General features: G+C 48.3%; 1 protein-coding gene across 1 annotated transcript in view; it reads left to right on the forward strand.

The window, feature by feature from the left end:
• Positions 1–14,979, forward strand: part of Lama1 (laminin, alpha 1) — a 115,744-nt gene that overhangs the window by 86,365 nt on the left and 14,400 nt on the right. The window contains exons 40-51 of the mRNA XM_013517659.1: positions 1,040–1,175; positions 1,925–2,018; positions 3,283–3,399; positions 6,117–6,299; positions 6,591–6,745; positions 7,547–7,690; positions 8,666–8,799; positions 9,852–10,002; positions 10,598–10,722; positions 12,966–13,116; positions 13,829–13,973; positions 14,424–14,565. Of these exons, the coding sequence (XP_013373113.1) occupies positions 1,040–1,175; positions 1,925–2,018; positions 3,283–3,399; positions 6,117–6,299; positions 6,591–6,745; positions 7,547–7,690; positions 8,666–8,799; positions 9,852–10,002; positions 10,598–10,722; positions 12,966–13,116; positions 13,829–13,973; positions 14,424–14,565 (1,677 nt within the window). The remainder of the gene's footprint in view (positions 1–1,039; positions 1,176–1,924; positions 2,019–3,282; positions 3,400–6,116; positions 6,300–6,590; positions 6,746–7,546; positions 7,691–8,665; positions 8,800–9,851; positions 10,003–10,597; positions 10,723–12,965; positions 13,117–13,828; positions 13,974–14,423; positions 14,566–14,979) is intronic.

Below are 14,979 nucleotides of genomic sequence, written 5' to 3' on the forward strand. Positions count from 1 at the left end.
TATACAACCTAGGGTATTTATTGGTAAATTTAGTTCTTTACAATCTGGTCCAAATAGTGAATGCAAAAAGTCCATATACACTGGAAAATGAAATGTGCGCATTTTTGTGTGGGGGTATACTCTGTCCATGGGGAAACCGTCTCCCCTCCTGAGAAATGCTGCCATTAAAAATTAGCTCCTGCCACAAAAGAAATTAACAGTGGTACAGGGCAGCCTACTTTGTAACTTGCGTGTTGAATTGAACGCTACTCCCTACCATGCTGCAGGAAGCCGTGACAGCAAATGGAATAGACACCTAGCTTCTCTCTTGTTAATCACCTTTCTTTACTTCTGAAAAGAGGAAAAGGTTTGGACTCCGTAGCTAGAAGAAAATCTTTATCACCTAGTATAGGGATGGTGCCGGCAATTTGACAGGCTATGTGAAGTTAGATGAGATGATTATCTTTTATTTGTGAATCATCAAATCTTGCCAGTAAATTGCAACAGACAGTAGTGGCGGTGGGGGTTGTCCCACTCGATAACTTTGGAAAGAAAATGGAGTGAGTTGCGCAGCACCTGAAATTCTACTGATCTTGATTTCATTCTACAGACAGGGACAGCGTGATGGCATCGTGCCGGTACCAGTTGACAATCGGGGCCTTGGCCACGGGTTAGGATGAAGTCCAGCTGGTCAGGGCTTCTCTGGTGTGAGTGTAGGAAAACTTTTGGGAAATCAGCGGGTGTGTTTCAGCGGAGCTCAGAACCGGAGCAGATGCACCGGGGTCCCCCAGCCTGTGCAGGCAGTGAGACGGCTCAGGGAACACAGCCAGCGACCTCAGAAGGTGATAAAAAGGGAGACAGTGATAGTCTCTCCCTTCAGGAATTAAAGAGCTATTCTGCCTGTTCCTGCGACACTGCAACTTTTGGCTTTAGCAGGAAATCCAGTTTGGTATTCTTTGCTGCTGAACTAGGGGGATTTCACTAGCAGGTGCTTGCAATGTGGAAGAGTGAATTTTCAATTCAGTTTATCATAGCGTTTCTACATATGCTGATTTGATAGCGGCCTGGAAAGCGTCAGACATGTGTCCCTGAATGCGACCAGCGCTGTGCATGTCCACTCCAACATCCAGAGCCTGATGGGAGAATCCCAGAGCCTGGCTGGAGCTGCACTGGAGACCGCAAGGAAGGCGAAGCTGGTAAGTGTGGCCCCAGCTGCGCGCCCCGCTCCCACACTGCGGGAAGGCGCCCCACTGGAGCTGGGGCCTTGACTCTGCACCCTGAATATGCACTCCTCCGTGTTCTTCTCCAGTGGAATCTGCTCGTGGCATCTGTCATCATGTGATATACCTTTTAATTTTATTTTTTTAAAACACATGATCTCCTTGTGTTGCCTAGGACGGCCTTGAAACTCTGAGTTGAAGTGATCCTCCTGCCTCAGCCTTGCTGGTAGCTGAGGCTACAGGCACACACAATCGTGCCCAGTCCTTTGAATTTTTTAAGTCATAAATATGCTCTATGAAGAGTAAAAACTAGGGCTGGGGATTTAGCTCACTGGCAAAGCGCATGCCTGGCAAGCACAAGGTCATGAGTTTGGTTCCCAGTACCGGAGAAAAACCAAAAAAAAAAGACTAAAAACTATTTTTGAAGAGATGAGGAAATGTCACCATTTGTTACGATGAAGAATGATAGTGCTGCCTGAACTCCACTTGGGATATGTTTGTTCCTTTCCTTGTGAAAATCTTTTTATGATGGCTGGGTTCTTTCTTCGTTGACGCACACCGATCTTTGCGTCCTGGCTCCTCCCTGGTAGGGAGCCTTCCCTGCCTGTCCCCTGTGGGCGTTCTTCCTGGAGCTGGGCTCGTGGCCCCTCTCAGGGCTGCTCTGTCTGTCCCCGAAGGATTCCAGAGTCTCACGGTCACCCTGTTCATGTCCTTCTCTTTCTCAGTCCTCAGAGTCCCTGGTGGCCAGCGCAGAGGCGGCTGAGCAGCGCAGTTCCGGGTTCCTCAGCAACAGCAGCAGCCTGAGCAGGAAGCAGCAAGGTCAGTGCCACGCCGTGGGCAGCGGGGGGCAGCGCGTCTCTGAGCCTCCAGCACCTCGCTCCTCCCCCAGAGCAGGTCGAAGCCTCGCTTCCCTTTGTCCCACAGACTTTCCAGTTTCACCCTCTGAGCCTTGTGTAACGGCAGCACACACTGATCGGGAGGTGCACACCCATCTCTACACCTTTTTGGGTGACCAAGTCCTCTCCTTGCCTGAGTTTGGGCCTCCCTCTGTTCCTCCTATGTTTGTTGAGTGACCTCTGATCACAGACACCTCTCTGCTCAGCCCTAATTATTTCCTGTTTCCTTGAAGGGTGTGTCATGTTGGGTACTGCAGCTGCCCTTCTCACTGGTAATGAGTGAGAAAGACCGTTGGTATAGTCATGTTATTACTGGGTTAAGTCCTAATTTGTCTGTGCACTTCAAAAATGGCCATGCCGTTTAGTTTGTCTTAAGTTTCAAGAAGCAACTACTTGCCATGTGTGAGAGCCATCCAGTGCACGTGACACAAAATGGCAGCAAAATCCCGTTGTATGAGAGCAAGGACAGGGGCGTGCAGTTTCCCGCCACACACTGTGCTTTCTGCCTTCCTGTGTTCTACTGCGCCGGAGGCAGCAGGACTTCCGCTACAGGGGTGAACAGGGAGCCGTGCACACAGCTTCTGCCATTTCGGACCAGTTCCAAGTCCCAAGCTGGATCTCCCAGGGTGACCCTCCTGACAATTAAAATTCACATTTTAGTTCAAAATTCAAACGTGATTGAGTACTAGGGACAGAAGCTTGGATCAAATGGCACTGATTCAAGGGGATGGCAGCTCAGTCCCGGTGGTCAAAGGGAATGGGGGTCCGAGGGCTCCCCAGGGGCAGGAAGGGACCAGAGGGATGGATTCCCAAGGAGGAGCCCACTCCACACAGGGGCTTCACAGCCCAGAGGAGGAAGTGGCCCAGACCAGGTGCAAACGCGGAGTCACAGCGACCACCAGGGACTGCATGTTTCGAACAGCGCTTCACCCTGAGCTCTGAAAATCTTGCACATGAAATTGAGGAAGAAATACCAGTGAGCAAGACAAGCAAAGTGCAAGATCAAGGGGGTCAGAGGTGCACTGTGATCCCTGTTATGAACAGTGCTGGCTTCCTGGAAGACCTTTTGGTACTGGGGGTCTGCAGAAGCTACTGATTCTGAAGGCCGGTTAGGAAGGATCTGCTGTTGCTAGGCAACATTTTAGCAAGTTAACCTAAAAGGGAGCTTTTTTCTTCTCTTTAAACAGGTCTTACACTGAAGCTGAGTGAATTGAAAAATACAGCAAACAGTTTTCAGGAGAGAGCAGGAAGAATTGCTCGGCAGACCAATGAATCTCTCTTGATCCTGAGAGCGGCCCCTAAAGGTAAGTCGAAAGGAACCTCATGATTTAGTGAATGTCTCTTCCTCCTGAGGAACTCCTGCTTAAGTCTGATTTGGAGCCCTCCCTGGAAAATGAGACCAAGGTTGATCAAGGTTTTACTTGCAAAGAGACATGATTTTGAAATGAAGATCACTGATGTTTTTAAAATAACTTCCGAACACCTGCATGGAAATACTAGGGTCGTACTCTTAGAAACAAATACCTTGGAGATTTACACTGCTGTCCTAATGTCTTTCAAAATGGGCTCTAGGCTGAGATGGCAGAGGGTCATTCAAAGAGGTCAACAGGTCAAGAAGATAAAACAGATGTGTCTTCAGGGAAGGTGCCAGTCTTTATAGAGGAAGGAAATTAAAGAATTCTTGCTTAGTAACCTTCCTTCCGGAAGCAAGAAGCCATGTTCAGAGAGGTCTACTGACCACTTTAATATTGAGGGTTTGAAAATGCAGTCTTCGTTAAAATTGCAAGGATAATTTTTTTAGAGTGTAACACAAATGAATTGTGGTGCTGTGAGCTGGTGACGTTACCTGGGACGTCTCTTATTATTTTGGTCCACGTTTGCAATGTGTGGTGTTTGTGCTCACCCTGGGCTGGGGAGTTTGTTCCGGGACAGGACATCTTCATTCTTCCTTCCCTCCATCACCCTCCCCACATCTTGATCCCTCCCCTTCCACCCTGATTCTCTGTGCTGTTTAAGCCTCCTGTGTGCTCAGGTGCCGAGAGCCAGCCGGGGGACATTCCCAGGGAAGCTGTGCCTGGGGTGCCCTGGGCTTCCTTCCTTCACCGTGGGGCATTTTATACTGTGGAAGTTTACTATCCTCCCTGCTACCACCACCACCATCACCACAAAGGTTATACTGTATAGTATATTTTGAGTACACACAACTTTTTATTTGGAAGCAATTTCGACCTTACAGAAAAGTTGCAAGAGAGTGAAAAGAACACCTGTACACTTTAGCCAGCTTTTTCCAGTGTTAATGATTTGCTCCCTGTGTGTGTAAACTTCTTTTTTTTTCAATGAATAGTACTACCTTTGGGGCTGGGGGTTTAGTTGAGCAGCACAGTGCCTGCCTGGCAAGCGTGAGGTTATGAGTTCGATTCCCGGTACCGGGGGAAAAAAAAACATTACTACCTTTGCAAAAAAACATTTTGGTGGTAGGGATATAAACTAGTTCAACCATCACAGAAATCAGTTTGGAGATTCCTCAAAAAACTAAAACTAGAAGTTCTGTTTGATCCAAGCTCTTTCCCTTCTAGATATCTTCCTAAGGGTTGAAGATATTACAGTGATCCACGCACACCCATGTTTATAGCAGCACAATTCATCATATCTAAATCTTGGAAACAACCTATATGTCCATCAGTTTAGAGGAAAGGATCCAAAATGTGACATTTATGCACACTGGAGCACTACTGTGCCTTAAAGAAGGATAGACTTGAGGCATTTGTAGGAAGATGGATGCACCTTGAGGACACAATGTTAAGTGAGATAAATCAGACTCACAGATTATATATCACATGTTTTTTCTTACATGAGAAATCCAAAGTATAAATAAAGAGCGAAATAAAAGATGGATAATTGGAAATAGGGAGATAGATCTCTTACAAAAGGAAGGGGGACCGAGAGATGGAGGGAGGAGAGAAGAGGAAAAGAGGGGCTGAAGAAGGAGCCAGGCTGTGTTATATACAGTCTCTCCTCCCGGAGTATAAGCATTATACAAACGTCTACCAATTTAAAGAACAAATAGTAAAAGCAGGGAAAAAGTCCTTGTCAGATCTGGTACCACACATCTGTGACCCAAGAAACTCTGGAAGCTAAAGTGGGAGAGTGCAACTCTGTGAGACCCTATCTCAAAATAAAAAGGGTAAGGATGCTGGGGGCGGATATAGCTCAGGCTGAAGGCCTTGGATTTCTTAGTACTGGGAAAAAAAGCCTCACCCAGATTTTTCTTGCATAACTGAGTTCCAGTTTACCTTTTGTGACCATTTAGTCTCTATTCTGTTGTTATTTCTAGCAGTCAGGCCATGCTGGGAGCAAGTAGTGCTCTCTCTAATGTGGGGGGCTTCCCTGTCCACCAAGACTTCAGTCGCAGCATCTTCTTGCCCAGACATGGGATGTTGTGGCTGGGGGTTTCTTGACAAGGAAGTGGGGCGTGGCGCTGCACGCCTGCAGTCCCAGTGCTCTGGGAGGTGACAGGGGAGGATCTCAAGTTCAGGCCCAGCCTGGGCAACGTCACAACACAACAAGACCCCATCTCCAAATAAATAATAAATAAGGGCAGCCTGAGGACGTGGATCCATGCTGAGATCCTGGATTCAATCCCCAGTAAGCGCCCCCTCCAAAGACCTGAAAACAAAACAAGAAAAAGCACACAAGATGAGACAGTGTGGTAGAAAAGGGCCCAAATAAAGAAGCTCTGTTTATTATTATATAGTTGACTGAGCACATGGCCACTAGTCTTTGCTTTGGGATGACATTGTGCTTTGAAATCACTTTGTAAAGAATTGTTATCCATAATATTTCCTTTGTCCCTAATTGGGGGCAGTGGAGCATAGCATATGCAGCCTGAATATTTGCCATGAACAAGAAGCGCTAGTTTGTGTTCAGCAACCAGGAAAATCACCCTTGAATGTTTCTGTGTAAAAGCGCGTTGCTTGCAGTTTTCCACCCGAGTGCATGCTTGTGCACACATTTGTTGTAGGTGTGAGAGACCAAGCCACCAGGACCAAAGAACTGGCGGATTCTACCGGCCAGAGTGCGGCGAGAGTGGTGCAGAAGGCCGTGGAACTGACCCAGAAGCTGTTTGAGACATCAGCTGGCCTGGCCGGAGTAAACGCCACTCTGCAGGAGACGCAGGGGCTGCTGCATGAGTCCACGGTGACCAGTACGTAGCGGTCTCAAGGGCTGTAGAGCAGGGTGACACAGTGCCCCATGGGGCTGGTTCGCGGTTGCATTCCTAAAACATAAATGGAAACGCGCTGCCACTCAGATTAGTACTGAAGGAGGCAGAGAAAGATTTGGAGAACGCTGGTGCATTTTTCATACCATTTCCAAACTGCAAGGATTAGATTCTAGGGCTCATCTCTCTCATCTAGTGCATCACTAATGAACAATTTACTTCCCTTCTTTTCCTCCTCCCAACTCCCTTGTGCCCCTCCCCCCTTGTATTTGTTAGCTCTGTTGGCTGGAAAGAAAGTTAGAGATGCGGAGACCCAAGCCAACCTTTTATTTGATCAGCTGAAGCCTCTGAGGACATTAGAAGAGAACCTGAGCAGAAACTTATCAGAAATCAAGCTTCTCATCAGCCAGGCCCGGAAACAGGCTGCCTCGGTGAGTGTCCCCTGGCTAAATGACGCCCCACTGTGCAGCTGGACACTGCCCTCTGTGGAGCACAGCTCAGGAAGCCACCTCTAGCTAGCCGTGTCCAAGAGAGTCATGCCTTGGTCCCACATGTGCCGAATTTCACCCTAGCTTCATGGCTGCTGACCCAGGGATGTGGACAGCACTGGTCTCTGTTGCTGTCATTCTAGGTTTCGATGGTTGCATATGGCGACCTTTCTTCTCTCCCCCCAGTTTAATTTTAATAAGCAAGTACTCTTCAGAAAGCTTGGCAGTGTGGGCCTCATCCTTCGGGAGTGAGGAAACAGTTTGTATCCACACCAGTGCCACCCAGATTCCTGTCACCAGATGCAGAGAACATTGACCCCTGGAGAAGTTTCAGGTTAAGAAAATGTTTGATAGACAGCATCCCATCGCTCAGGGCACTGGCTGCATTCAGGGAAGAGCTTTGACAGTCATCAGATGCCCTCTCTTGTCAGGTAGGAAGAGTCCAGGGCGATAAGTCCCTTGTCTTTGAGGACATAAATCAGTCTCATGTAGTCAGACCGTTTCCTATATAAAATACCCTCTCACAGACCAGCTGAACCAACTTTCCCCTATCTAAACGTGTCACTAAAGGCAATTATCTCCACCATGGTCTGATTTCTCGCTTTATGAAACCCAAAGCATTCTGTATTTCAAGAGAGGAAACTGGTCCTGCAGTGGAAATGGGAGTAGCTCCCCCTTGAACCAGTCGGGGAGCCACCCTGTGTGTCACTAGAGGATGGGAACACTTTGCCCTTCCTTCCACAGATTAAAGTGGCTGTGGCGGCAGACCGAGACTGCGTCCGGGCCTACCAGCCCCAGCTCTCCTCCACCAACTACAACACCCTGGCTCTGAACATGAAGACCCGGGAGCCGGACAACCTCCTTTTCTACCTGGGCAGCAGCACCGGGGTCAGTGAGCCCACAGAGAGCGTGTGTTTCCGCAGACACTTTTCTGGTGAAAAAGAGAAAATGCAGCCGTTGTGAAATCCCTTGTGCTTCTGCAGGGAGCAAGCTTTGCTCAGATGGTAGCTTTAGCTGTAAAATAACCTTGCGGACACGGAGGCCCGAGAGGCGGAGCATGGCGCTTCAGATCCGTGGCATCCTCTGCCATCTAATCCAAGTCAGGGGCCTAGAGCTCCACCGTGGGTCACCCTCTGGGACCCCAGGGTCAGGGGCATCGAGTTGCCAGTGCCTCCAGGCCCCTCCTGCCCACAGCATCCCGGGGTTCCCCGGAGAGGACCACTATGCTCGGCTGCAGCAGGGGGAGAGGCCAGCACCCTAGGGGACACGGGACCAGAGGCTGGCAGCCCTGTCTCCCTCAGAGGGGTCCCCTGACTGCCCTGGCTCCTGCTGAGTTTTCTCGGGAACGTGATGGCAGACATTGGATGGCCCAGGCCAGGGCAGACACTAATGTTCAAGAGTCCCCAGTGCTCTGACTTGTTCTCCACCCTAGGGAGGGGAATTTACAGACCAAGAGGAGTCTTTTAGGGCTGAGGATAAACTCATGAGGCCTTTGGTGTGATCCCCATCCCCATCAGAAAGGGGAGAGCAAAACCTTTGGGCTCTTACTTTTTTTAAGGACAGAGAAAATGCTATGTAGACTCCACCTTTAAAGTGTCTTGAGCCAAGCATGTTGGTGCACACCTGTGAACCCACACTCTGGCAGGCTGAGGGAGGAGGAGGGGAAAGTTTGAGCCCATCCTGGGTAACTTAGCAGTTTAGCAAGACCCTATCTCACAACACAAGGAAAAATAAAAGGCGAGGATGTAGCTCAGTGCTCAAGGCCTGAGTTGTCCTCTGTATGAACCGAGGGACGGAAGGAGGGAGGGCCCAGAGGGTCAGGGAGACAGCAGTGTCAACTCACGCTCACTCACCTGTCCCCAGGCTGACTTCCTGGCAGTAGAGACGCGGCGGGGGAAGGTGGCCTTCCTCTGGGACTTGGGCTCCGGGTCCGCGCGACTGGAGCTCCCAGACCTGCGTGTCGATGACGACAGATGGTACAGCATCCACGCCACCAGGTAGTGCAAAGCTCCTGCAGTGTCTCTCTTTTAGACTAAGTGTTGTGACCTCCGGTAATAAATAGGTTCGGAATTCCTCCAGTCAGGTCATAATCAAAGAACTAGAGTAGCTAAACATGTAAGGATTTGGTTTTCTTCTTCTGCAGAAGAAATACACTTCTTTACCAAAACCAGTGATCAAAAGAAGGAAAATATTAAAGTTTAGATTCTCTTTATAATGTTAATGTTATTTTTAGACAGTCTAAATCTGAGGTAGCCAACTTAGTAACATGTTTATTCTTCCCTAGTGAAGGGAAGTTCACTGAAGCCTGGTAGGAATTTTGTGGGCCACATACCTGCAATCTCAGCACTCTGGAGGCTGAGTCAGGAGGATCTCTATGAGTTCAAGGCCAGCCTGAGATATGGAGTGAGACTGTTCTCAAACAAAGTGTAGCAGTGGCTTCTTGCCAGGTGTGGTAGTGCATACCCATGACCTCAGAATTTGACAGGCTGAAGCAAGAGACCGCCATGAGTTCAAGGCCAACCTGGACTACTTAGTGAGCTCTTGCTTCCAAAACAAACAAAAATGTTATGTGGCCAGCAGAGGCATGCAGAGCAGGAGAGGAGGTGGGGCCTGTGGGGCTGAACTTTACTAGAATCCAGACAAAGCAGAGTTCCTTTTAAAGCTGCCCTCCAGAAGTAACCACTTTAAAGCAGCTGTAAGTAACTGTAGGTCTGGCTGGCTGGCTTTTTTGTTTTCTGCAATGCTGGGTTTGGAGGAGGTGTTACTAGGAATTTTTTCCTGCATCTATAAAAAGTGATATCACGTTGAAGGCAACGGACTGTCTTCAGACATTGTTGTGAGGCACCCTAACTGTTGTGTGCAGGGAGGTAGCGCAGAGCAGGTGTGTTCCCCAGAACTGCTCTGCAGGGTGTGAGGGTGTGGGGGAGTCACCTGGAGGCAGGGCGGCGTCCTGGGAAGCAGAGATCCCCAGGGAGAAGCAGCTGGGCCTTTGTGTGTGTGTGTGTGTGAGCTTCTGAAAGGTGCCTCTGTGATGCCTCTTGGCTCTCAGGTTTGGGAACACTGGTTCGTTGAGTGTAAAGGAAACGAGCTCAACTCAAGAGCCACAGACAAAAACAAGCAAATCCCCGGGGACAGCGAAGGTGCTGGACATAAATAACTCCACGCGTGTGTTCGTTGGAGGACTCGGAGGACAGATCAAGGTGACATTCTGAAGTCTGTGTGAACCCCGGGGCGGGCTGCTTTCGCTGGGTTTGAGACGCTGAGGGCTGATGTGTTATGGGCACGTGTCCTCCACAGCTCTTGCTTTCTTTTGTGGCAGCTCGCATGTGGCACTGGGCTGGTATGGGGGGGCGTCAGGCTTAGTCACCGGTATAAATGGGCAAAAGCCAATGTTCCTTTTACTGTCTGGCTTTCTTTTACAGTGACGAATGGAGAATTCAATGCTCTGTATTAATTTCTGTGACATCATGTGTCTCTGTTATAACTGTAGCGTTAGGCAAACACTTGGAAGAGCGCCAAGAGTGTGTTGGGGTTACTCTACAGTGTCAGTGATCCTGTCACCAATCAAGTGGAGTGACAAGGACTTGGTTCTCGTGGGTGAGGGTCTCAGCTCTACCCGTGTGGGTCTCTCTCTCCAGTGACCCTGGCAACTGGGACGGTCTCTAACATCCTGCCTAGGCGTCACTCCCTTCAGGAGCCATTCAAAACTGGGACCCGTGGAGATGAGGTCCCAGGGAGATGTTTGAGGTACTGAGAGAATGTCTTCCTTGGCTTCTATTTGTTTGTCTGCCTTAGAAATCTCCTGCTGTGAAGGTCACCCACTTCAAAGGCTGCATGGGGGAGGCCTTTGTGAACGGCCGATCCGTCGGCCTGTGGAACTACATCGAGCGGGAGGGCAGGTGCCGAGGCTGCTTTGGAAGGTAAGACGTCCCATGATGTCACGCAGAATGTGTCCTTCTGCTGGCCCCTGAGGTCTGCGGGAGGAATTTACATGTGCATCCAGGAGTGACAGAGCTTACCGTATTAGTCACCTTACTGCAAGGGGAGTCATGCTAATGGTACCAGGGGAGTTATTTTTAGTGTTAACCTCTTTCTGCCTTATCGTATATGTTCTGATCAGAGACCACGCTATCCAGAAACTTCGGCTATCTTCTCAAACAACTTTCTATTTCCGAAAGCCACAGCTGACCCTTGGGATTTTTTGAGCACTGTAGATTTTTATTCTTGCTGGGTATGGTGTTTGCACACCTTGAATCCCAGCACTGTGAAAGCTAAGGCAGGAAGATCACCAAGAGGTTAAGGCCAGCCTAGGGTACATAGTGAGTTCAAGGCTACAAAGAGAGACTGTATCTCAAAATAAAACAGAAAAGATTTTTATTCTAAAATTGCTTGAATTTTATGTGTATGTGTGCAGTTGATTTTTATAGATAAGTGCTTTCTTTATTATTCCTATCTAAATTCTATGATCCTGGTGATAAAATACATTTGGAAATGCGGAACAGCTAGTATCCTTTCGCATGTATTGACATAAAAGAATGTATTTAATAATGGTCTTACCAAGTTCAACACCGCTCATTGTAACAAAATCACTGCATCTAAAGTATCTAAGACTGGGTTCCAGCACACCGGCACCTTTGCAGGAGAGAAGCGTACATCTGGTAGGACTCCTGTCAGATCGGTGTCCCTTACTAACAGTGAGTGGTGACGGGATGAGTTAGAGGCAGCTTGTGTTATGTAGAGAAAGTCAGGGTGGGATTTCATTGTTTAGCCTGCTTTGTCACATGGCTCAAAGCTTGGGATTTTGGCGTTTAAGCTTTTATTTGCTCTCCCCGCTTAACTTGCTTAAAAGTTTATGCACAGCATCTTGCTTAACTGCAGCCTGAGGAGTAGGAAGAGTGTTGGGCTTAGAGCACGAGCTGCTCAAGCTCTTAACTGGTTTCCACCAGATTTCTCTCTGGGACTCTGGGTAATGCATGTCTCTTCACCTCACTGAGGTTTGCTTTCTTCCTCCAGAAAAGGAAATGATTGCCTTTGTCTTACCCGCCTCTCAGAACAATCGTGATGAACACACGACATGGTGTTCTTGAAAATAGGTTCATGTGGTTGAATCTGATACACAGCCCCGTTCTTTGCTGGTTTTCTGGTAGTGATAGGATGTTGCTTTCTAGATAAATGTCTCGGGGTTACTTTCTCAACAGTAAATTGGTGCAACCAGTTTTTGTCACAGGCGAGTATCAGAAATGCTGTGATCTTGGGAATTCATGCTGCTGCTCTGGACGTCATGTAGAGCAAGCTGTGCATTCAGACTCTATGAGGCAAAGCATCTTAAGAGCAATGGAGTGTTTCTAATATGGGACATGGCCCTGACTTACCTGTTGGGAACAGTGGTTCTCCGCGTTCGTGGGCACACCTTCTCATCCTAACTCCTTTTCCTGCAGCACAGTTAAGGCCTGCAGTGAGTCATGAATGCCAGCATGTTGTTCTGAGGGCACTGCAAGCAAGAAAGCGCAGTTACATTGAAAGAGAGCAGAGCCAGTTGACATGGCATCGAGGCTGTGGGGGAAGCATCCTCAGCAGCTAGCTTCCTGTGAAGAACTTCTTTTTATCACAGTGAACTCTGCCCACATTAACTTTCTTTTCTTAATGGAGCAGCTGGGCATTTGTCTTGCATAATCTCGTGACAAGTATATTTTCAAATGTAGGTTGATATCCCTTATTTGAAATGCCTGGGGCCAGAATTATTTCAGATTTGGATTTTGTTGGGCAGGGTGGGATGTTTGCATATATATAATGAGCTATATTGCAGAGAGTACCTAGGTCTAACCATGGGATTCAGTTATGTTTCAGGTAGCTGTCATCCACACAGCCCAAGGTAATTTTATACACTATTTTTAATAATTTTGTGCATAAAACAGTGTCATGGTATGGAATTTTCCACTTGAGGCAGCATGTCGGTGCTCAAATCATTTTAAATTTTGGAGTGTGTTGGGTTTTGGATTTTCAGACTGTGGTGAGTGGACGTGTGCTGTGGTTTACACTTGCTGTCAAATGATGGAAACAATGGCTCACCCGTAATTTTGGTGAAGAAGAACCCAGTAAACGTACCACTTGTGCTTCTTAGCCTCCCAAGAGGGGATGGGATTTCATTTCTTCTGCTTTGCAGCCCCCAGAATGAAGACTCGTCCTTCCACTTCGATGGGAGTGGGTATTCTGTCGTGGAGAAGACCATGCGGGCCACGGTGACTCAGATCATCATGCTCTTTAACACCTTCTCCCCTAACGGACTGCTCCTCTACCTGGCTTCAAATGGCACTGTAAGAGACGGTGGGGCACTGGGCCCTCTGTGAGGACTGTGTGCGGCAGCCAGGTTATTTATGTTTGAGGAGGGAGAATTTGCTAATATTACGTGTGCATATTTATGCTATGCCGTTTGATGAGCCTGTGCAATATAGTGTACATATGTATGCCGTCCAGCTTCTCCATGTGAAAATGTTTACTCTCCTAATGAATTTATGAAGAACCTTTGGGAAATGTGGAAGAGCAGCAGTAGAACCAGGCCTCCCAGTCACGGGTAGCAGTTAAGCAGTCAGTGTTAAATTTTAGTTGGACAACACGTCTTCCTTCACCTGGGCTCACTGTGACCATGGTGGCCATGTCAGACCCCACACCCAGAAGCCCCGCATTCCCATGACTTCCCATGCACTGGCTGGCTGACCCTGTCTCTCAGTCTGCAAGCTTCATTTTTAGGATTTATCCATGTGTTGGGCTAAGTGAACGAGACAGAAGAGATTTTAGTTGTCTGCCTGAAGCACAGGTTTGGTGTCAAGGAGCAGAGTTTCATCCATGTGTGGGGAGTGTTCTTCAAAGCCACAGTGGACATTTTTAGCATCATAGCATAGATCACTAGTTATGCAGCCCAGGGCTGTTTCCCTAGTTTGACTTCAGGTTTCTGCCATCCCTGACTGAAAGGGTGAGGGAGCCTTGGGGCAAAGACGCAGTGATGGGAAACTGATCTCTTCTTTACAGAAAGACTTCTTGTCCATCGAGCTGGTCCACGGCAGAGTTAGAGTGATGGTCGACCTGGGTTCTGGACCTCTCACTCTTACTACGGACAGGCGGTATAACAACGGAAGCTGGTACAAAATCGCCTTCCAGCGAAACCGGAAGCAAGGTAGGGGCACAGGTGGGCTCCCAGTGCCGGTTGCCCTTGTAAGGATAGATGTCTTTCCCAAATCAGCAGTTTCATCCTACATTAGCTTCCTGGTGTGCTCGAGTGACATTCTAGTTCATCGCCCTAACCAGCGGGCCACAGCAACACTCAGGTGACATAGCAATCATAACCACTGTTGGCTTTGGAACGCATTTTGCTGGAGGAGTACTACAGCTCTGTGTGAGTTCATATTACCATCAGATTGGAGTTAAGAAAGCAAATATTTTGTTTTCTTCCACACATCTGCTGCCCTCTCTTAGCAATGTGCATTCTGAATTTATTGAGTTTTATAAGATAGTCAGGAACTAAATAATGTGGCCGAGTAAAACAAACTTTATTGGCAGAAGCTTGTGTTTCCGCTAGTGTAGAAAGCAACTGTTACTTTCTCTCTTCCTCTCTGGCTCTTTGCAGGGCTCCTGGCTGTTATTGATGTCTACAACACCAGTGACAAAGAGACCAAGCAAGGCGAAACGCCAGGGGCCTCCTCCGACCTCAACCGGTTGGATAAGGATCCAATATATGTGGGTGGACTGCCTCGGTGGAGAATTCCCAGGTAGGGCGGGTCACTCATGAGTATTAGTTTCCTAGAGCCGCTATAACAAAACACCACAAACAGCATGAAGTATGCAGTCCGAGGTGGGAACAGGTTGCCTCCCACACTCTCAGGTACGCTGGTGCTCATAGGTGGTGTCTCTCCTTGGCTTCCCTGGTTCTCCTTCTGTTCCTGTCTCTCTGTCCAGTTCCTCTGTGGATAAGGACACTAGTCACTTGCAGTTAGGACCCACCCCCCAATGACCTCATCTTGACTTCTGCAGAGACCCTATTCAAAATAAGGTCATACTCATGGGGACTAAGAATTTTTTGTTTGTTTGTTTTTGTTTTTGTTTTTCTCCGGTACCCGGAACGGAACTCATGACCTTGCGCTTGCCAGGCAGGCGCTTTGCCACTGAGCTAAATCCCCAGCCCC

This window comes from Chinchilla lanigera, unplaced genomic scaffold (genome assembly GCF_000276665.1).
Source record: "Chinchilla lanigera isolate Chin_1 unplaced genomic scaffold, ChiLan1.0 scaffold00001, whole genome shotgun sequence".
Lineage (NCBI taxonomy): Eukaryota > Metazoa > Chordata > Mammalia > Rodentia > Chinchillidae > Chinchilla > Chinchilla lanigera.